This window comes from Rosa chinensis, chromosome 2, assembly GCF_002994745.2.
Source record: "Rosa chinensis cultivar Old Blush chromosome 2, RchiOBHm-V2, whole genome shotgun sequence".
NCBI lineage: Eukaryota > Viridiplantae > Streptophyta > Magnoliopsida > Rosales > Rosaceae > Rosa > Rosa chinensis.
The window spans coordinates 32,858,325-32,881,470 of record NC_037089.1 but is presented as its reverse complement, the minus strand read 5'-3'; the positions used below and the strand labels follow the sequence as shown (position 1 = coordinate 32,881,470).

General features: G+C 38.9%; 3 protein-coding genes across 7 annotated transcripts; all 3 read right to left on the bottom strand.

Moving 5' to 3' along the window:
- Positions 1-860: 860 nt before the first annotated feature.
- LOC112185078 (uridylate kinase) lies at positions 861-4,286 on the bottom strand. Of its 2 annotated transcripts, none has more exons than XM_040513672.1 (7): positions 4,052-4,286; positions 3,210-3,357; positions 3,078-3,131; positions 2,514-2,605; positions 1,797-2,023; positions 1,379-1,546; positions 861-1,275 (listed from the first exon to the last, which is right to left on the bottom strand). In XM_040513672.1, exons 1-7 carry the CDS (start codon positions 4,231-4,233, stop codon positions 1,163-1,165), a joined length of 984 nt encoding a protein of 327 aa, XP_040369606.1. In that variant the 5' UTR covers positions 4,234-4,286; the 3' UTR covers positions 861-1,162. The 2 variants fall into 2 exon arrangements, with proteins under 2 accessions (XP_040369606.1, XP_024179052.1); XM_024323284.2 differs by having other exon boundaries at positions 1,379-1,555; positions 4,052-4,285.
- Positions 4,287-5,109: 823 nt separating this feature from the next.
- On the bottom strand, positions 5,110-8,579 carry LOC112189930 (protein DYAD). The gene is made up of 8 exons (XM_024329324.2): positions 8,310-8,579; positions 8,096-8,196; positions 7,406-8,016; positions 6,797-7,298; positions 6,579-6,662; positions 5,709-6,293; positions 5,495-5,595; positions 5,110-5,410 (listed from the first exon to the last, which is right to left on the bottom strand). Exons 1-8 carry the CDS (start codon positions 8,392-8,394, stop codon positions 5,326-5,328), a joined length of 2,154 nt encoding a protein of 717 aa, XP_024185092.1. The 5' UTR covers positions 8,395-8,579; the 3' UTR covers positions 5,110-5,325.
- A 1,161-nt stretch (positions 8,580-9,740) lies between these two features.
- Positions 9,741-20,309, bottom strand: LOC112185698 (WD repeat-containing protein 44). 4 transcript variants are annotated; one of them, XM_024323977.2, is made up of 9 exons: positions 20,156-20,309; positions 14,183-14,582; positions 12,750-13,944; positions 12,551-12,641; positions 12,282-12,439; positions 12,113-12,164; positions 11,948-12,030; positions 11,721-11,814; positions 9,741-10,812 (listed from the first exon to the last, which is right to left on the bottom strand). In XM_024323977.2, exons 3-9 carry the CDS (start codon positions 13,734-13,736, stop codon positions 10,244-10,246), a joined length of 2,034 nt encoding a protein of 677 aa, XP_024179745.1. In that variant the 5' UTR covers positions 13,737-13,944; positions 14,183-14,582; positions 20,156-20,309; the 3' UTR covers positions 9,741-10,243. The 4 variants fall into 4 exon arrangements, with proteins under 4 accessions (XP_024179745.1, XP_024179744.1, XP_024179747.1 ...); XM_024323976.2 differs by lacking the exon at positions 20,156-20,309 and adding an exon at positions 14,994-15,555; XM_024323979.2 differs by lacking the exon at positions 20,156-20,309 and adding an exon at positions 14,701-14,944.
- Between the last annotated feature and the right edge of the window lie 2,837 nt (positions 20,310-23,146).

Sequence of the window (23,146 nt, the reverse complement as noted above, 5' to 3'; positions counted from 1 at the left end):
AGAATGCAAAACCCTAAAAAAGCACTGCAGGAATTGGATTCATGTATTGCTCTTGAAGCCACTGAAACCAATATGCATGGATACTGAAAAACAAGCAGATTTAACTACGCTAACAGAGTTTGGCGTGAACCAAATACCCATTCGACGGTGATACAGAAGAAAAAGACTCGAAAGCAAAGCATGAAGATGCAATTCTTTCAAGCGTCTTGTCATGGTCCTCATGGAGATCATTAAGGCAAAACTGCAGCCACTGTTGGTATTGCTCAAAAGTCAAAAACAATATCCGCACCGAGGTTAGAAATTTCTACCCGTCGAGGGCCTTTCTTCTTCTCTCTCTTGAAAATACAGAATCGTTCGTTCCGAATTGGCCACGATTTTTCGGTGGCCGACCTACAGAAAACCAAATGATTACCATACGAACAAAGGCAAGCCACAATAGTGTCAGCTCGCTCGTCGGTAGGAGAAGAAGAAAGAGCGAGCTGTTATCCGGGCATGACCAACCAGCCATCAAACGATCCTACACACTCCAACCTACTTATGTTATAAGTCGTGGGATTCGACTTGTACATTTTCTTGTTAGGCTTGAGCAGAAGCCATCAGACTTTCCTGTCCAAATTTTGCTATAAGATTATATAAACTATTCCGTTGGGGGACTCCGATAAAACTAGAAGATTTTATAAATTAGTAAATCTTTAGAAGAATGAATCTTTTTACAGATCATCAAACCAAAACAAAAGGTTTAGCAATGGTCTAAGGTTCTGTTTCGGAAGATGGCTCAAAAGAGAGCAGAAAATTCGATCACCACTTTTTATCACCCTGTTTTCTCGGTTCTTTCTCTCCGAATCATGAATACTGAAGAGTTCAGAGATGCAAGATGCCACGCATCTTTTACTTTCTTTTCTTCTGGGCAAAATAGTCCCAGCTGTAGATCTCATTCACTGTTTCATTATATTATATAATCACTAAAGAACAAAAAGTTTGGACTCCAAAATTTCAAGTAGCTAACCTTAGATGGAAATTATTTACAACTTACATTCTGAATACTAGTACCTTTGAGATCATACAGTTCTTCCGATGCCAAGATTGCACTCCTAAATATTTTGAGCTTCAGTGATAAACCGCCTCAATGTACTGTCAGTGTCAGAATTGATCCAGCCATTGCTCATGTTCTCGGCGCCACTGTGGAATTCCATGCTGCCCCAATTAACGTGCCAACCTTCTCCCCCTTTATGGCTTTTGAGATGTTACCTGGTTTGTTTAGATTGAACACAACAACTGCAAGAGATGTAAGAGTTTAGTAATACGGTTGGATATTGCCTACACCAATTGAATAACTATGAGGGGAAAATATCGAAACTATACAACTTTCTGTACATACCAGGAATTTTGTTCTCCTGGCATAAAGTAATAGCAGTCATGTCCATCACTGAAAGATCTTTTGATGTCACCTCCTGATATGTAAGAGTATCAAGAAGACAGGCATTTGGGTTACACCTAGGATCCTCATCGTAAACTCCATCAACATTTGTAGCTTTCAGCACCACCTCTGCATTGACTAGGTAAATAGTTCAACAACAAATATAATTAGTTTGAAACACAAAAAAAATAGTAGTTTCTTAGTTTGACATTGGTTACTGGTCAAGTTGCAAATCAGCAAACAGGACTATACAGTCAACAACAAGCGCGTGAAAAATTTAGAACATCCCATGGGAACCATATAGAACCACCATTGTTTGCCTGACACTATAAGATATATAATGAAGTTTCATTATGCCAATACAGAATATTCAACTCACTCTCTGCACCACGAAGTGCTGCAGCAGTATCTGTTGTAAAGAATGGATTTCCAGTTCCTGCTGCAAAGATCACTACCCTGCCCTTTTCCAGATGCCTCACAGCCCTTCGACGTATATAAGGTTCTGCAACCTCAGACATCCTAAATGCAGTCTGCACCCGAGTAGGGATACCAATACTCTCCATTGTGGCTTGGAGAAATATTGAATTCATTACAGTAGCCAACATCCTACAAAATTGAAATTCAGCAAGTGGCAACTAAAAGGTCAGGCATCTAGATACTATGCAGGTGTTGCAAAACAACTGAGAACAAGAGTTTCATTTCCCTTTTTCAGTATTACAAAATGGAAGTACCTAATGCAATCAAGAGACAGAGGGATTGTATTTGTATGAAAAAAGCACCCCTGTCCAAAACTTTAACTGGGGTAGTATTTTGCATCTGCACCTTCATTTCTTTTTTCTTTTTTCTTTTTTTTTAGCCTTTCAATTATAACATATTCCCAGTGGATTCAACGTTTAACAACTTAGAAACAAAATCACCATAATTCCACAGTCCAACTCCATGATAGATATAATAAACAAGATCCAGAAATATGACATGAACAACATCCAGATTAAAGGAATTTTGCCAACTATATAAACATGTAAAGAAAAAAAACATGCATGCAACCAAAGGTCTTTACAAGTGAGAACCAGTTGATCCCAGTGAAAGGAAGTACCCGATGTAATCAGCGGATGAACGGTCAAGACCACTACTTCCAGCCCAGGATGCTCCACGGAATATATTTCCCCCACCAACAACAATGGCAACCTGAAACATTTGATAAGGTGACTAAGACATAATGCCCGAAAACTGCTAAACTATGTTTTAGATTTCTTAAGCTGACAATGTCACTGGTACAATCAGATGATAGCCATATTTAGACATCCTATTCATGCAAGTCTTAGATTATGTTTGGTAACAGTTCTTAGAAACCCCCAACTCCCATTCTTATTTTTAGCCTGAAGCATTTCCTTGAGGGGAGATAAAATATAGAATCCAGGCTGGGATAGTGGAGCCCACTCCTAACTAGTTTCAATAGTTATTGCATGTCTAGATAGTTCCGTACTCCCCAAAATTTACTAGGTTTAACTTGCTAAACATCAACATGACATGACAGTTATATGAGAACAAAAGATTAGTTGATGTTGTGTCTATGAGTGTCCCCCTGCTTACTTCTGTAAAAGAAGACAGAATAGGTCATGCAAAATACAATTGTCTAATGCCAAGAATTGAAGGTTACCTCAATGCCGAGGCGAGTCACAGATGCAACCTCCCTTGCAATTTCCATTGTTACCTATTGTTGTAAGGGGAATTAGAAACTATCAAGAGAAGAATATTCATCACATGATGATCTAACATTTTACATCCAGACCTTTGGGTCAATATTCTGTGTGTGATCTCCGGCAAGTGCTTCTCCGCTTACTTTAAGCAAGACCCTTCGCCATTTATAAGGTGGTCTGGACAACCCAGCTTCATTCATTGTCACCCCAAAAGGAGTCATAGACGACATTTGGGAATGTCTGTTTAAAAAATAAAAAATAAAAATAAAGATTAAAACTTGAAATTAGCAAACGATGAAGGTACGTTGTCAATTTGTCGTACAAAACTCATAGATCATGCTAGTGAATTAAAGATGCCACCTGCTGATAATGAGATTGGTACAACCCAACGCTTTACCACCATAATCTTAATGAAAATGAGGCTAAAGAGTCAATTACTTAATCATAAATTCGCATTTTATTGATCTACAACAGCTCTTTATTGATCTATGAGACCTCATTTTAACAGTTCTTTCTATCATGCTTCAAACAAGAGAAAATAAGAAGCAATTCATTTCTTCCACTTCCTAAACAAGCAAACTCACAACAACCTCATACTATGAGGTCTAAACATTTTCATTCTTCGGCTTAAGACCTATGTTATTAACAGTGTCTGAAACTCCAATTTCCCTAGTTCCCTAGTAGCTCTAAATGCTTCAGTATGTTGATCTTCCAAATTAATTTATATATTAAGAAAAAGTCACTAGAATGATTAACATACTCAAAGAGGACGAATTCGAGTCAAAAAATCAAAAAAAAATTTCCCTCTCAGGCATTTCTACAAACACGTACAAGGCATTTCTCTTCAATGTTCACATAAGCAAAATAAGTAAAATTCCTGCGCAACCCATAACAGAAAAGACAGAAATAAAGCCATTGATGATGTCATATATACCTTCCATTTCCATTGAGTGAGTCAGAGCCGGAGTCGGTTTCAGAAGACGAGCAGCTAACCACCAAGCGCTGATTTCTCCGGCTCTGAGGCCTCACACAACTCAGAGAAAATGGAAACGAAGAAGAAGAAGAGACAGTGTTCAGAGATAGAAGAGGAACAGAGGAGGAGGAGGAGATTGCCATTAAAAACTGAAAATGAAGCAGCCTCCGCAGCAGCGGCGCCAAGGCCTCTGTTTCATTCAATATATTATAGGATAACGTTAAGAATATTGACAAACTAACGACATGTCGGTTTTGTTTTACCTGTTGTCGTTTAATTCTATCCCCATTTGAAAATGGCGCGTATGTTGCAGTTGAAAAGCGTTTTCCCGCGGGAAACGGAGATGATGAACTCTGTAGGAGAGGCTCTTGGTAAAGTTCCCTTAAAACTTCAATACTAGAGTGGATCTCAAGACGTCGCATTGGCCCAAACCCGAAAAGATGTTCGATGAAATGCCTCACTGAAGGTCTTCAATTATTATAGGATCAAAGTTTCATGAAAATGGCTCCATGAGGAAAACCGCAGTTTCCTTAATTACCGTTGGTAAATGAGTCACCTTAGTGCAGTGTAGAGGTCTCTAAACTTAAGAGTAAGGCTGCTTATTACCATGGTGGATGCATTGCATGCAGGTAAATCTTCATTCTTCAATCATGCTCGCTTTTCCCGTAGTCACAAGGAAAGAAAATGTCTATGTTGGTTTTGCATCTGTAGCTAATGTACACTTTAAAGTGGAATGCACTACTCATTAATGACGAAGTTTCTTTAAAGCATGCTAAAAGAGGAAAACACAGGATTTGAATAGAAGTTACAACACTATGAAAAATCCAAGCACTACTATAATCATGCTTTATATTTAAATAGAACAGAAAAACACATTTTTTAGGCTAACAAAAATTTTAGACCAACTCACTAGGTAAGCCGTAAGCAACCTTATATGCGAAGGTCTTTTTTTCACCCTTTGCCTACCTCTCAATAGTTAAATAGAATTACACAAGCAGAACAATTCACAATATTTTCTTTTTATGCATCATACCTCATAATTCATTCTCAAGTAACCTTACATTTGTATCATATTGTAGCTTGTTCAGATCTTCAAATCCAAAACCAAAAAGGTATACATATATACCCCCCACCTACTAAATTAAGCCAGCATAAAACTCCATAATAGGAGTCTTATGAAAAGTAGTTTCAAATGATCAAATGTAGATACAATTATTGCACTTAATTCCGATATTCTAATTCTTACTACTCTTAATAGTATACCACCGATATATAGCTCTCTGAATCATGCAAAACTGATCAACATCCGGGTATTGCTTTCTGAAAAGGGTTATGAGTTCCTTGGTTAAGTTACCAGCTTAGCTGAAAAATGTACTAGCTGGGGAAGAACAGGAACACTACCACCTTTGCTGATGATGCTCATGCTGCTGCTTAGACTTGGAGTGCCCTCTCAAGCTCATATTATCCTTCCTTGCATCTGCATTGTTCTCTTTCCTGGCGTTCATCTGCAATATGGTAAATCAATTAAACTGCATACAGATTGATCTGGAGAAACAAGTTCAGTTTCTAGTTAGTTATGTATAAATCATAGATAGAGATGAGCAGCATTGGTAGTTACCAGTTGATGTCTTCTCTGGTAGGTAAGGGTCCCAGAAATTTCAGTAGATTCATTGTGTTGGGCATCAACAGGTATCTCATTGAGGTTTATTTGAAGGGTCTTGGCACTCTGGGACTGGGAGGTAGTCTTCTCAATCTCAGATGGTACTTGAGTAAAAGCATGAGAAAGAGAGGGTGGGTTAGTCACATTGCGTAACAGAGTTGATGTATTGACTGGGCGTCTCTCAGCCAATGGCTTAACAAGGGAACCTGAGCTTGAGCCTGGATTGGGTCCATGTGGAGACTGAGTAAGGACTAGATCTAGTTGGGTTGCTGGTCTTGTGGAAGAGGTAACAGAGGGTGTGGTTGGGACCGCAGACTGGTCAATTTTGTGTTGAGACATAGACAGGTTCATGTTTGGCCACAGAAATGTCCCCTGTGGCCTGCAAATTTTGAAGCCACTCCTCAGTCTCTCTAGCTTTGTTGCCTTGTCCTCTTTTGCCCCTCTTTCATTGTCTGTCAGTTGTGGTACATCAGCTGCTTCTGCGTAGTACATAGGTGGTGCTGCTGGTGCTTCCATGGATGATTTCAGTACCTTGATTTCTTCCTGCAAGCAATAACCTCCATCCATCAGTTCAATATATGCCAGTTTCACCATCATCAACAGCAAGAATTTGTATGATTTAAACACAGCAAGAATGTTATCTATATATCCATCAATTACTAGAACATGTTGAAAGTAACTTGGACACTCAATTGCATCATAATCACAGTAGGAGTTCTCTCTGTTGCGTCTAGAACTGTTATCTATACTAAATGGACACTACCACAGTACCACTACGTAATTACGAGAAAGAACAAAGTCTATGGGGACAATTCCCATGCTGCATACCTCCATTCCAGACAAGGTTTGAGAAGCTTGCTGCATCTGTTCTTGGAACTTGGATGTCCTGACAGCTAGTTGTGTATATTTGTCCTGCATATTAAAGTTCATCAAAAAACTAGCAGTCCTTAAACAAGCCATAACCTAGGTGATCAATCATGATGCACAGTACAATTCATGTGCTCCAAACATATAGCTATCACTGATCACATGTTCACATTGTTTACCTTTAGCTGAATGACTGAACTGTAAGCTTGGTCCCAGTCCATACTTGTCAACCAAGAGTTTGAGGTGGTGGTCACCATAGCTAAACCCTGCTCTGGCTGCTTGGATTCCTCGTCCCTCTTCTTCAGATTAGCTATCTCATCCCACAGCTCCTTAAACATTGCCGCACAAGTTGGGTCTTGGGTAGGGTCATCACCAGGCTTCCACCCCTGTGGTGGAGTCCAATAAGGGTCTTCAACCCCAGCCTCCTTCCTTATCTCAACCAAATCAGCACTCTCAAGCCAATACTCCATTGCCCCATCAGCATTGTGCCGTCTCCGAAACCTATCAACCCCACCTGGAGCCACCTTGCCTGCCATATGCTTCAGCAAATGGTCAATCAAACCCGTGTCGCCGATCGACTTCCGGGCCTCATTTCTCAGAGCCGGTCTCCTTATTGGGTTCCCAGCAGTAGCCCCCCTTGCCTTCATTACCTTAAACATGTTCTCCTCTGCCAACTTATACCTGTAACCAAATCCAAATCACCCATTTTCAACAACCCAAAATTCTTTAAAACACAGAAAATCAAACCAACTCGGAACATGAATGAATGAAAAAATTGCAGTCCATACCTCCCAGCAGACCATCTTGCCACTGAAGCTTTAACCATTCTCTTCTCACTCCCATTGTGCACCACAATCCGCTTACTCTGTTCTTGACGTTTGGGCTTCTTCTTCTGAGTCCTAATGGGCTGCTTTCTTCTTTCACTCCTTCGATTCTTCACCGCCACCACATTCGGCTCACCCTCTTCTTCTTCCTCCTTCTCAGACGTCTCATCACCACCTCCCTCAATCTCCTTCTCTTCAGAGCTCGACGGAATCGGAGTCGTCGGGCTCCGATTGGGGCTCAGGAACCGAACCCGCTTGCGCGTGCCCCACGGGACCAACCCACTGAGACTAATCTCAGACCGAGGCGCCTTCTTCACCGGGCTAACTCTGATCAGATTCTCCAAACGACGCCGCGTAATCACTGCCCAGAAGCTCCACACCTTGCTCCGGTCCGAAATTTCCTCCGGCGGGACCCGCCGGTAAAGCACCTCCGACGCCGTCTGCGGGTCCAACGAGTACTTCTCGTCGAGCGCCGGAAGCTGGTTCTTGACATTCCCATTCTCGCTCAGAAAAGCTTGCAGAGAGTGAATGCTCGGAAACCTCACCGTGACCTTGAACAAAGCCTTCTTGCTCACCTTGAACACAAAATTAACCAACCCCAAAAATTTCAATTCCCAAACAAGAAAACGAAGAAGAAGAAGTGATGAAGAGTACCATAACGATTCGAATAGAGTTGAGCTGCTCTGGAGCTTCAGGAGGAAGCTTGGAGTGGTCTAGCTCATAGAAACAACCCACTCCTATGTGCTCTGTGGCCTCTGCAAAACCAGAAAGAAAGAAAAAAATCAAAATCGATTTAAACAAAAAAGCAGATTATAAGAAAAGCCGAATCAGAAAGAAAAAAGTGTGGTTTTGGTTTTGACTTTAGTACCTAGGGAAGAACAAATGGCGAGAGTTTGCAGAGTGCTGCTGCAGCTTTTTTCTGCGCTTTGCTTCTTCTCCAAGTACTTCTTCATCTTCTTCTTCTGCTCCTCTTCGTCCTCGTCTCCGCCAGTCACTCACCAACACGTGAACCCAAAGCAGCGCAGTGAGTCACAGACGTGTGACGTTAGAGGGTTTATACGGAGAGCAGAGCAGAGGATTATATTTTATTAATATTTTCCTGGGGGCCGTTTTGGTTTCTCGCGAATTTGGTCCAGAAGGTTTCTCTTGTTGCTGTTGTGGAGAAGCGAGGGGGGTGGTGGTTATGCATGAACGAGCAGACTCTGAACCCACGCGCGTTTCGGTTAGCGCGTAGGGGACAGCGCATTCAATTCCCCCTCGTACTCTTTCATCGTGACCGTCGGATCCTCGCGCAATTGATCATCCGCCGTTGCTTTCTTTTCTATTAGAATTACTGAAATAGGAAATGAAGCCTGGAAATGGCCTGTGGAGAAATGAAGGCAAGTTTGAAAACTGGGGATGGGAAGGACAAATTTGTAATTTGATGTCTGGCTCGGGGGTGTCCGAGTAATTTTATCTCTTGCTTTTCCGAGAGTTTTCTGTTGAGAACCAAACGGATTGCTTCTCACATGACCTGGGACGGTGGTCCCCTTGTTGCAAACGGTTGGTAATTTTTTTTATTTCCATTTTTGCCCCCGCTGCCTAAACTTTCATCCTGTAGCTAGTACTTAGTGGTCCTCGTGCCATCAGGTGACCTATTAGACCTTTTATGAATTTATGCTACATGACCCAAGCATATGTAGCACAAATCTCGTTAGGTTGTCACAAGCACAAGTGAACTTTCTTTTGTATTTCCTCGAATTTAATTTTGTGTTGTTATTTAAATATGTCGAGTCAGACTATCAGAAACATAAATTATTTATCGATTGTTTCAATTTTTCTTGACATTTAACATCATCATCATATCAAACGCTTGATAGGACATTGCTAATTTTTTGTTGGTTTTCAAGTCTTGTTATTGTGTTGGATTAAAAATTGTCAAATTACTTAATTTTCAAGTCTTGTTAATGATATTTACTCTATCACAACTATGTAAGCATGACCAACTTTATCTATCAAGGCCCTTGAGGTTAGCCTAAGTAGTGAGAGAAAGGGAGAAATAGGGTTGAGATTATTCTAGGTCAGGAGTTCGATCATCTCTAATGTAACCACTAAAAAAAAATATATATATATATATATATATTTTGTCAACAATAGTTTCATGCTTTTTTAAGTTACCATGCTAACACGTTAAAAGCAAATGTTACCGTGATAAAATATGATTAAGAAATTTTTAAAGTATAAATAGTTAAATACTTGACGACGTTAATGTTCCTTCAAAATGTGCACACACGGAATTACGGATGTTGGAAATTTGGAAAAGGAGAATTTCCAAAGAGCAGGGCAAACTATCAGCAGGATTGACCCAATGAGGTACTTACATACTGAGCTAGTATTCCATTAATCTAATTGATATTCACAAAAAAAGAATGTGAATTTGAGAAACTGCATAGATAGCCTACCCTAATGGGCAGTCCACACAAGCTTGAGTGACATAACAAAGTGAAATGTACACACTAATGAAGCTCTTCACAAGGCTTCGTGCTCTAATGAATCTATATCCTAACAAGAAACAGCAATGAGGAAAGCTGCTTGAACACATTGTCAAAAGCCTTCAAAATTCATGCTCTAATGAATCTCTTCACAAGGCTTCATGCTCTAATGAATCTATATCCTAATGAGGAAAGCTGCTTGAACACATTGTCAAAAGCCTTCAAAATTCATAGATTTCAATTCTCTGCTGCTGATTCTGCTAACCTACTTAATGAGCTAGGATCTCGATGCCAAGATGATCAACGACTGAATGCTGAGACAAATGAACTCCTACAAGCTGACCGGCAATCCATAGTTATGGAATGTCCTGATTTTTCCATCCCATCCGGCAGTTACAATGACAAGCCCCCACGTTTCTGATTTCGTCAAGTGGTTGTGAGCTTTATTGTGGTGGTGATGGTGTTGATGGTCTTTGTATTGCCACTGATCATCTTCCTCTCCTGCAACTGGTGAATCCCACTGAGGAAGGTTTTCCTCGGGCCAAGTTGCAGAGCCTCTGCAGGGACCCTCCAGAAAGAACCAATTCCCAAGCAAAAAGCGTTCCGAATCTCTACTGCCAGGAGTAGCGTCTATTTGGCCTTGTGTTTGTGAGCAATATCGTGGACTAGCAGTTTCTAAGTTCCTATCTTCTGTTCCCATGCCTGACCAAGGGATTGCAACAGACACACCTTCGCAATAGAAATGTTCGCAGGATCGAACAGATTTTGTATGCTTGGATGATGGAACACTACAGCTGTCATAGTCCCATAAGTAAACGCGCGAGTCCTCTCCAACTGAGATTATACGTTTCCCGCTGGATGTGAAAGAAGCTGACATTTGACTTCCTGACTTTGGAAGACCTGTTGCATTCAGTGAGATCAACTGGTTCAGAAGAAATGCTTTTATTAATTGCAAACAAATCCAAATAATATGTAAGCTAAACCAAGTATTGATTTAATCAAACGAGTTCAGATTCGTTGTATGTATAAACAGCATATCACTATTATTCTGGTCATCATGCCATTGCTAACCAAATGAGTCATTGATTAGACAACAAGCAATTGAAATCTGGGCACTCAGATAGATGGCAAGATGCTAAGCCAAGGTAAAATTACAGCTGTAAAGGATGATAGGAAAGAATATCATTGCAACAACAAGAAATTGTGATGAAGTCAAGGATTGCAGATGCATTGCATGAGTAAGATGCCTAATTGAGCATAGGATACAGAGAACGAGAAACCAACCACACAAATCAAGAAATGTGGTCATCATTTTCACACTACACACTCTAAATTACTCTACAAAAAATTATACATGCACTGAAACAGCTCAAAAAGTGGTTGGTCATTAAATCTATAGTGGCATGCTTCGGAACCCCGCAAAAACAGTAACAAGTATGAATGTTGAAGGTCATTCCTAGAAATTACTACAGCAAGAACAACCTGTCTAGTTCTCTAGTTCTAGAGTGGATCTACTTTTACTGCTTTCAGAAGTTAGATGAGAAACCAGTGTAAAACGTTACAATTACAATTTGGATTGACATAACAGATTTATTACTCAGACTGCATCACCAGTCAATAACACGCCATATAAACTGAGGGTTGTCAACCTATTATAAATAAACATGTTTCCAAGCAATCAATAAATTAAAAAGCACCTTTTAATTAAACATAACAACCTATCAAATCAAAAGTGGTAAGTTCGACATGGTAATTGAGAAGATTAGAATAACACAGAAATCAAAAATCATGATCAGAAGGTTCTTTACCTCTGTATTTCTTAATGAGATCTACCCCATCAAACACACGGACTTTTGAGTCTTCTGATGTTATCATAACTCTTTGAGCATTTTCCTCGGAAAACTGTGAAAATAAAAAAAAAAACATGAACCGTTCCATGTTAATGATTGATATAGAAATGTATCTTATAGAAAAAGTACAGAATAGAGAGAGAAAGAGGAGTAACTATGGCGTAGAAAGAGCTTCAGGTGAATACCTGGATGCCGGTGATTTTGTTGCCAGAGGTCTTCCTGCTAGAATGAATATGAATCTGTGCAACAAGCTGAAGAGCTTCTTTTCCTGTTCAACAAACAAATCAGTTTAGGCATGTTCCCCAAAATGGATCACATCAAAACTATGATAATTTCAAAGGTTTATGCACCTGATTCTTCATAGAAGCGGCAAGTGCCTGCAAGGGAACCAACTGCGAAACCCTGCTTGCAAGAAAACATTTTCTAGGTTTAACAGCATGAAGGAGATGACGTCTGAATTTATAATTTCAATAGCAGTGTATTATCAAACAATGGCTAGTTAATCACTAAGAAACGTACCTTCCCATCTGGTTGATAACAAATAGCTGTTATGACATCTCGCACATCAGTCCAGTCAACAACTCGCTTCTCAGAAAGCCCCCAAACTCGAACCTTTCCATCTATGGATCCACTGATGAAGTAATTGTGATCGAGAGGATTGAACTGAATGCATGTTACTGTTCCCATATAGAAAGTGACAAAATTACATTTCCAATATACACAAGAAAATTGAAGATAACACAATTTATGAAATGAAAACAATCAAATTTTATAAAGGAAATCTTTACCATAGTCATTGTGATGAAAAACATGTAGGCACTGACTGCAACCAACTTCCCACAGACGAACAGTTTTATCCATGGACGAAGAAATGAGACGCTGCAGCAGAACATATATAAAGATTTAAATCAATTACAAACTAAAGTAAAGAGTTCTAATTATGATAAAAAGCAGTCAAGTAAACAAGTTAAGTATCAGCATACTCACGTTTGAATTTGACCAAGCCAGGTCTAACACATCACTGGAATGGCCAAGAAACTCTTGGAGAGGTGACTCTTCAATTCGAAAACTGTTGTCAGGAAAAATAACTCGACATCCAGACTTGATCTTTTTAAGTTTGCTATCTAAGTTGCCTTGAGCCATAAGGTAATTACAAGAGGCATCTGCTGTAACACACCAAATGCGCACAACCCCATCTTCACCACCAGTTGCAATGTATTGGCCATCAGGACTAAACTTCATCGTCCAAATAAACCCATTGTGAGCCTGAATTTCTTGCCCGGTGCAAAGTGCTGAAAACTCCATGTACCTCTTACTGTTCTGTTTGATCTTCATTCTGTTTTCTTTGGATACTTCAGTATCAGGTTTTGATACCTCTGAGACAACTTTACCTCCTCTCCTCTTGCTCTTGTTTATAAACTGTTTCCACCAACTTCTCTTCTTCTTCCGGCCCTCCTTTGAACTCTCGCATTCTTCTTCAGTAGCCTCAGTTTCTCTCTCAGAACAAGTTCCCCCCTGAGAACAATCACTACCAGAAGTAGAAACTTGTACCGACTCTAGAATGGAAACTAAATTTGACTTGTCTTGCAGGTCTCTGTCCAATTCATCATACATAAAATTTGCTAGATTGTCCCCTTCCCTGCTATGAAAACCCGAATATTCCTCAATGTGACTAGAGGAGGAGCTGCAAGAGCTCGAGGCAGCTCCACTCCACTCCAAAAGTCTCTCCAATCCCATCATCTCCGATGAGGTACCAACGTCCCTTTCCATCTCCTCAGAACCAAACTTTGTAGATCCAGATTCAGCTAAACCCATCTGCCGTAGAAAACTCTCTCGCCTTTCCTTCACACTCGGTGGCTCATTCAACCAAATCTCATACTCCAACTCCTCCTTCACTACCACTGACTCTTCAGATGACAAATACTCTGCGGAATCAAAGAACAAATCCTTCTCGCCCCCATCGGAACTCAGCATGTCTTGTACTTGAGACCAATATTCCACATCAAAAGCCAAACTACCCTAACACTCCCTCCAGGCCAATCAAAAGAAATACTCACAATAGATCATTTCAATCACTTTAATACCCACCAAAGCCCACAATCACGGACCGAGTTTCGCTCCTTAACTATGCAAACCAATGAGTCATCCTTCCACATTCCACACTCCACATCCAGTAATTCAACTGAAAATAAAAAATACAAGCGAAGCATGGGTAAGTACGAGGAACCAACTCCAAAATAAGAACAATGCCAACCGTTTTTGGCATGTTCAAAAACACTAGTATACAATATACAATGCCCCAACTACTAACGCAATAAACAAACACATAAGAAGAAGCATATCACACCAAAAACGCGGAAATGGAAGAATAATCAAATGCACAAAACAGAAACCAAAGCTTCAAGGTTCGAAGGCCATACCTCGGTTTGAATGCCAAGCAACGCCATCTCTATTCAACAGTATCCACCGACCCTCCTATGATCGTGGCAATGCGAAATATATCTATTTCAAAAGGTCAGTTTGACACAGTCACAGCACCTTTGAGCCTATACAACTCAAACCCAAAACAGGGCTCTCCAAATGCTATGTATCAAACCCAACCAGTGAGGGGTTGGCACAGCTTGCCTTCGAAAGAGAGAATGGCGGAGGAAGGAAAGGTGAGAAGCCTCGAGATCTGACTGCGCTGAAGGATTTTGAAGCGCACGAGCGACAAGCACAGGGAACAAGAACAACCCTAGTGTTGTGCTGCTGCTAACCAGTCTAGGAACCAGTGCTCTGCTCTCTGTTTTCTCTTAATAACTATACCCCAACCAACAATCTCTGCGACAACAATGGAGAATTTGTTAAAGTTAGAGAGCGGCAATTAATACTGATGTGCCCTTTTTAAAAATCAGCAAAAACCCAAACGGGGAAACACCAAAATTGAGCTCAAAATCACATTTTGGACAAGACCCAGATCAAAAAAACGCCATGAAAACACAACCCAGTGAACCGAAACAAGTCCCAACTGATGAGAGAAAATGGGAATTGAACGGCAAAAACGACCAGAATTTTGTGTAATAATTTTGATTATGTCCGTAATATAAGTTCCATAATAAACAGAACATAATTAATGGGATTTAAACAGTACAGTTGGGTTGTCCCCCTGTGACTTTTTTGCTTTTCTAAACACAGGGAAAGAAAGAGAGCATTAATGGAGAATTACAAGTATCATAAACAAGTAAAACGAACCAGACAGCCTGTAAGAATTAAGCCGCTGCGAAATTAGTACTAGTAGCCACACCCACAACAACTACGTACTGCACCTTTAAATTTAGCACCGCCCTCTACAACACTCGCTGCCTAAACGAGAAGAAAGAGAAACAGAGCTAGGCTTAGCTCTATAGCTATGGCCACTAGAGAAAGCGATTACTCGAAACACTGAGAGGCCCTATCACTGACATGTGTCTACCACCCACCCTCGTGGTTTTATTTTCCGTTTTTCTCAGATCAAATTATTGGGTTTTGTGTACGTTTTTACGTCTTGTGCCTTAAAACGCCATTAAAGATTTGAAGCTGTTGATTCTGCTGGTTGTTCTGGTTTCTGGGTTTTATGATGTTGTGAGCAGATTTTCCAGACTTTTTGGGTGAATGGTCCAAAAAAAGAAATGGAAAGAGAGCAAAAGGGTTTTCATATTTGATGCGATTGATCTCATCAGTTATTTTGGACTCACATGCGCACTGATAACGTATGCATGTGTTTGTGTATATGCAGGTATCATATATACGGAGGACTGAGAGAAACTGAAAGGGGGTCCTTTCTCTGTGTCCATTTTCTATCAATTGGAGCTTTCGGTTTCCCTCAGATTCTCCAAAACCCAATCCCAATTTGCTATTTCTGTTTAGGTGCGTCAGCTCCTCGTTTATTTTCTTGTTTCGTATAAGGGGATTGTCTCGTTATGGTGAACTCTGTTTGAATATGAATCAAATACCAAAAGAAGAAACTCACGTGAAGTAAATTAATCATTAGAAATAAGCTTTCCCAGTGATTTTTACTGGTGTATATACCAATGTTCATCATAGCAGAGAGAAGTGGATAGGCAAGTCCTGTAAGTATATGATTTGGCAATGGTGGATACTAAAACCAAAGGCCAATAAACAACCATTAACCAAAGAAAAAGAAGGTTTTATATGCATGTTCTATGTCTACCGAACTTTGGTAATACATGTTTTGGAAGCTTCCAAAACCTGCAAGACCTCACTCTAGGGAAGGCCCTATTATTGGGGATCACCTTCTTCGAATTTGATGGGATGTATCCGTGGCTACTGTTACACATTCTCAATGGTGGATTTGATTTGATGTTTTTTACTTACTTTATGCGGGTCTCGACATATAACACTAAGAGATAGAAATGTTAATATTGAGTGATCGCGTCACGTGACACATTTGATTTGGTAATTAAATATGTAAAATAACTTTATAATACATCATAAAAAAATTCAATATATCCCTCACAAACCAAAAATTCTAATATGGACTAAGGTGTAGGTAAACCATACGCAAAATGAAGGGCAAAATGGGGCATTTGGTGGCAAAATATCTGATGTTTTTTGCCTAGGTGCCGGTGGACCTTGGTCCATGGAAGTCTCTTTGCTCACAAACCTCTAATTGGTCGCACCTATCATGTAGGATGGCTGTCCTACTCAAAAATCTCTTCAACAATAAACCTAATTGATTTGTTCATTTGGTGTTTTACCATTTCTTTACTCTTTCAGAATTTGAAAAGAAAATTTGGAGACCATTCTACAATATGGCATACACTGAAGTTTTCACTATCGGATAAAATGTAAATATATTTCAGACTACTTAAGTTGCGTGTATGAAAATGTTAGTTCGATATGTGTTAAAGATCAATTATCGAGTTGTAGTGGCATTTTGCTAACCAAAAATTGACAAACTAGCAGTAACTCCACCAAACTAGCTAATATTTTTAACCCAATCCTTAATTATTTGATACGATAAACAAGCAAAAACTGAACTCAACTGTTACACTTGAAGTTAATTATTTTTTATACAATTTTTAATCTATATATTGTCTAATTTCTAGTGTTTTACTTCCTATGTTAAGCTCTCAAATAACTAAATTTTAAGTAATATTCAACATGATTTTTTTTTTTTTAAATGCTAAAATTACTTTAAGGAACATTTTTGAACAAAGTAAGAGATTTTTAAGTAATGTTGTTAGAGATGCCCTTTCCACATACATTTAATAAAGTTGTAGGGCTACTCTAGAGAAAAAATTACTGTTCTATTAACAAGTTGGTAAAACAATTGGTTTGGAGTTATTAGAGCATCTTTAACAATGCTAGTCATTTTTTAGTGAAATTTTAGCCAAAGTAGCTAAAAAGTCATTTTGGCTAGGCACTTTATAAATACGTCTGCATCAGTGCTCTCTATTATAGCTAGATTTGAATTTATATTTTTTTTTAAAGGAAGGTTAGAGCATCTTTAGCAATGCTAGCCATTTTTGAGTCAAATTTTAGCGAAAAAGTTATTTTAGCTAGCCACTTTAGAACTACGTCTTTATCAATGCTCTCTATTTTAGCTAGTTTTGAATTTATATTATTTTTTAAATGAAGATTAAACAGTTTAAATGTATTTATAAATTACATAAAATAACTTAAAATGAATGTTTTAAATTATAGAGAGCATCATCCTGCTCTCTATATTTAGGAGAGAGATAACTAAAAGTTATAATAAATAGCCACTTAGGAGTCTGGTGCAGCTGCTAAAATAGATAAAAAAAACTAAACATGCTTTCCAAAATAGCTAAGGAGTCAAAATAGAGAGTCTGCTAAAGATGCTCTTAAATAGTTTAAATGTATTTATAATTGACATAAAATAACTCAAAAGAAATGTTATAAACTATAGAGAATCTCATCTCGCTCTCTATATTTAGGAGCGAGATAGCTAAAAGTTATAATGGAGAGCCACTTAGGAGTCTGGTGCAACTGTTAAAATATATAAAATGATTCATTTCAGTTTACCCCCCTGAAGTTTGGGGCATGACACCCTCTCTACTTTCAATTTTGAATTTTTACCCCCTAAGCTTTCATATTTCAGTCAGTCGTGTCCAATTTCTCAGATTCCGTCCAAATTAGACGTTAACTTAGATCTTGGGACCCACTATAAGGGCTAAAATGGTCAATTCAAAATTTAGAAAAGAAAAAAAAAACCGTTTCGACCCCTTTCTCCCCTCTCTCCTCTCTCTCCCTAAAACCATTTCTCCTCCCACTGTCACTATCGCGCTCCATGCTCCGCTTACCACCATCGTGCCTGCGACGACCATGATCCATGAGCTCAAAAGATAAAGCATTGCCTTCAGAACCAGCCTCGACATTCATTTTAGTTGGGAAAACGGCTCCGGGACTGAACTTGCAGCATTCCCATCATAATCTCCAATTGCAAATTTGCAAATGAAAAGGAATGGAATCAGAAACAAAGACTCACGGATTGTCATTTTCATCATACTCAAGAAATGGAATCAGAAACAACAAATTTGCTAATTGCAATATTCCCATCATACTCATCCTAGAATCAATACATTTTCAACAATCACTAATTAGAAATCAAAGTCGGAATCTTAGCTTCTATAACAGTACTACAGTAGTGATTATCTTGATGGATCTCCATGGACAGCCAACCACGGCTCAGCCATTGAAGCCCCGAAAGTGTCCATAATATGCCGATTATCGGTCTTCTTCAACTCGGTGGCGCCGCCCATGGACAAATTGTTCCTCCTCGGCTCGGCTCTTCTTGGCTGAAGCCGACTCCAGATGGGCGGAATCTGCTGGAGAATTCAGATCGGGCTGTCAAACCCTAGGTTTATCGGAGGGCTCCGGTGGTTGAGAGCAAACTCGGAGAGGAAGATTCGAATAGATAGAGAAGTGAAAAGATCGATGTGGATGTCCTTGGTGGCGACATCGTCCGCAAATAAGGGATTGGCGGCGGCGATGGCTTCTTCGGGTCGGGAGGTGACGCCATCGAAGGTGGAGAAAGGAGAGGCAGAGTCGTCGACGTCGTCATCGTCATCGTCATCGTCATAGTCGCCAAAGACGTTGTCTTGGGGGGAGGAGGAGGGGTTGCCTTCGGCGGCATCTTGGTCGAGGGCCATGGTAGTGGTGAAGCAGTGAGAGAGAGAGAGAGAGAGAGAGAGAGAGAGAGAGATCGACACTGTTTTTTTTTTCTTCTAAATTTTTAAATTGACCATTTTAGCCCTTAAAGTGGGTCCCAAGATCTTAATTAACGTCCAAATTGGACGGAATCTGAGAAATTTGACACGATTGACTGAAATTGGAAAGCTTGGGGGTAAAAATTCAAAATTGAAAGTAGAGGAGTTGACATGATGACACCCCCAAACCTTAGGGGGATAAACTGAAATTAATCTTATATAAAAAGTTAAACATGCTCTCCAAAATAGCTAAGGAGCCAAAATAGAGAATCTGCTAAAAATGCTCTTAAGTATTAACTTCTTGTACAAGCTTAGTGTTACAAATGTTACTTTGAATACTTTCTTGAATTGCACTAACATATTATTCGTCCAACTTCCAAATAAAGAAACGATCAAACATGCTCGAAATTATTCACTTTAGTTCATTCAAGAACAAAACTATAACAAGTGGACAAGTTTTATAATCTTTACGATACCAGAATCAGATAAAGAAATATAATAAACCTAATTATGGACTCTAGCAAGACTGTAAGAGCAAGTGCATTCATATATAATAATATTGACTCCATTATTGTCTTGCTTCATCTCAAGTTTTGTGCCAGGAAACTTGGAGAGCAATTTGAACCGCCAATTCCTATGCTCGCTCATAATATTCTAGCCAAACTGCAGAAATCATATATCTGCCTTCTACTATATCGATCTCAGATTCTCATCACTCACAGTACAGATTCTAAGATAATTCACTTGCGAGAGAAATAAATAGGCAAATTGGGTGATGCTTAACACTCAAAAAACGAAGATCACGCATTAATTGTGTAAAAATAGGACAATATATACCTTGTTGTTATTTATGGGCAATAATTAAGATCTTTTTTTTCCTCTCCTCTGGCTACACTAGTATTCATTTTCTCACCGGACAAAAAAAAAAAAAAAAAAACAAACAAACCAGCTAGCTAGCTATTTCTGGATTCTCATTGTTAGGCAGAAGGATGCTCCAGAACAATGTCGTAAAAGTTCTAAGCCGAAACAGGTCATTGTTCATGTAAGACTAACTTGGAGACTCCAGAACTAATGATTTCGCCACCCTAAACCCTAAACGATCATCTCCTATCTACCAAAACTAATTTTATTCTGATATATGCATGAAAACAAATTAACAAACATGAGAAGTTGAGAACTGACCTCGATCTTGAAGCGATAGTAGTACTACTGTATTGTATATCCTCTTCGATCGAGCTGTCTTCAGTCGATAACCAAGTGACCGAGCACAGCTATGGCTGAACTTTGCAAATGATCCTCGAGCTTTCTTCACCAGATATGAACTAATAAAAAGAGAGAGGACGTCCACGACAAATGAACACCATGATTAGGCTTGTTGATATATTTATATACACACTGAGATGGGATGAGTCGACGTATCTTCCATCTTTTTGGTCTTTAATAATTAAATTATGAAATTAAGTTGTTGTTGGTAGCTAGCTATCTAAGCCCTGGAAAAATGGAACTTTTAGAAGGCACCTGTAATTTGGTTCCTAGTTGTTAGCGCAGCATATCTCCGCTCTATCTTCTCTCGATTTCCTCTCATTTAAAGCCAAAAGGTGCATTTTAATATTCCTCTTTGCATATTTATATGCTATCTATAGTCTTTTACCTAAAATACTAATTGTCAATCTAATATACTAGATAATTACATAATTATCAATCTATATGTAATTGTACATATATCAAATATATATTCTTACTAACTGTGCAGTATGCACCTTGTTGCTTTCCTAACGACTCGATGGTGGCGGTTCCGGGTTTGGACGAGATATGAATCTTCTCAACTCGTCTTTGATAAACCGGTTCGGCAGTGATGTAAGTTAAATACGTTATGTATAAGTTTTGCTCCAGATATTTACAAGATCATTATTTTTTGAGCTTTTTTTTAAATAGATCATGTCATATGGATATAGTAAAGCTAGAACATACAAGAAGATGAATACCATAGTTAGCTTGCTAAATTAATGGGAGCAATTAGGATATTAGGGTTTAGATATTAAAAACGAAATCAACATGCATGTGCATTATACTACATGCTCAACAGCTATACGTAAAGTAAGCTTTATAAAGTGAAATGAGAAAGTTTTGTGGCGGAGTACTTGTTTGACCGGCAATATTCAACTTCATTGTTCTCAGCTTGAAGATATGTGGTCAATGATTCAGGATAATTTTTAAACATCTATGAGCTAAAATAATTGTGAGCTCTATTGAAAGATGGAATTAAGAATGATAAAATAATTAGACTAATGAATGACAGGGTGTTGTTTTCAGGGACCTGATCACTCATATGTTTGTTGAACTTTTTTGACGAGTTCCTTTTGTTTGTACGCTTGTTGGATTTTCATGCGATTTTAACTAGTATTCGAGTACTACATATCTATAGTAAGTTGTTATATGGTTAAAATATATATAAATCATTTTAACAGTGATATACAAATATACAATCATGTTAAACGATATAAACTATATAAACGATCCACCTAATAAGAAAAAAGTAATCATTCCGGCCACCGAAAAAATACTTATTTTCCTAATGTTGAAGAACAAGAACCATAGAAATTCTACTGCCGGAGGTTTCATCATCCGTGATACTGAAGGAAAACCTTTATTTGCTGCTGCCAAAGGTTTTGGACTTTTGGGAGTACTACGTACAGTTCCAGTAGCGGAAGCGACTACTTTAAGAAGTAGCCTTGCTAGTGCACTGCAACAAAAATTTTCACATGTCCAAGTAGAAGAAGATTCAAAGCTTGTGATTGATGCAGGCAAAGGTTCGATCCAACCACCTTAGAGAATTACAAAGATTGTTCAAGACATTTGGAAGCTTGCGCGCGACCAGCTTCTCTTCCATTTCTTTCAAGCATGTCTTCAAGGAAGATAACTTTGTAGTTGATGCAATTGGATATTTAGGTCATTCCTCATTAATTTAACGGTTTTTCGTGGACTAATTCAATTCCGAAAAATGCATCAGATGCTTTTCTTTTTGATATTATAAACCATGGATGCCCTAGAGGCTTCCGTCTTTCATTATAATCTTTCCACATCAAAAAAGAAAAAAAACGATAGACCAGAGTGTTCAATCTATATGTAAAACCAAAGAGCAAGAATGATATAGACCCCAACCTCCAACGTCCATCTGAACGGATTGATTGATGCCGCTAGCTAGTCTAAAGAAACGACAAAACTCGTCGCGAAGCAAAATAAGGAGAGCATCGCTGAAGATGTTGAGGTACTGCGACATCCATGAGGACGCGATAGAAGTCAAATGACGTCAATGCCAAGAGGCTGATAGGGTTTATGAGGTAGTATAAACTCTTAGCCTCGTGTGTGAGATTAAAGTAGAAACCAATTGTTCGTCTTACCGTCCAAAAACTTGAAGAATAATAACACTATTCTTATGTTACAGTTAAGCTCTGACCTAATTAGATCTTTGACACCAAGGCATTAAGTCCTTAACACTATTCTTATGTTAAAGCTAAGCACTGACCCTCGATCACTCAAGAAATCTAGGACTTCGGCATCATTTTTATACCGGCCGAGAGGAAACTTAGCTAGACTTCATTCCCATCCACATCCACATGCATGTGCTCTTGTTATTTTCCAGAAGGACTCACCCGAGTTTTGGAACTTAATTGACTAAGCAATAATGCACATTCTCCCAAACCCTAGTATAAGTATTTATATTTCCTTCGCCCTACATTCATATAGCTAAGTGCTTATCTCATCCTCTTCGGCTATGCCATTTGGTGGCCCATGATTTGAATTGCTCCACTGGCGTTTTAGTCACAGCACTTGGTCGACATTGTTCTGCTCCATTTCTAACTTGTATCTACGATTCAATTCTAATTAATTTGAAATTCGAGTTGTGTGTGTGGCCCTCGATAGATATGAAGATCGACACCCTTAATTAGTGTATCCTTAGGAGATTACGGTGACCATAATTGAGAGCATGTGATCGTATATTGTGTGATATCATACGTATGGTTGCCATATTTTTCTATTAAATAGATAAAATAAATAAATTTATCTTTGAAATATTGACACATCTTGATAACATATATAACATGAACACAGTACAAAGCGAAGACACTTTTTTTTGGACAATTCTTAGGATTATCCTTTGGGTGAAGGAGC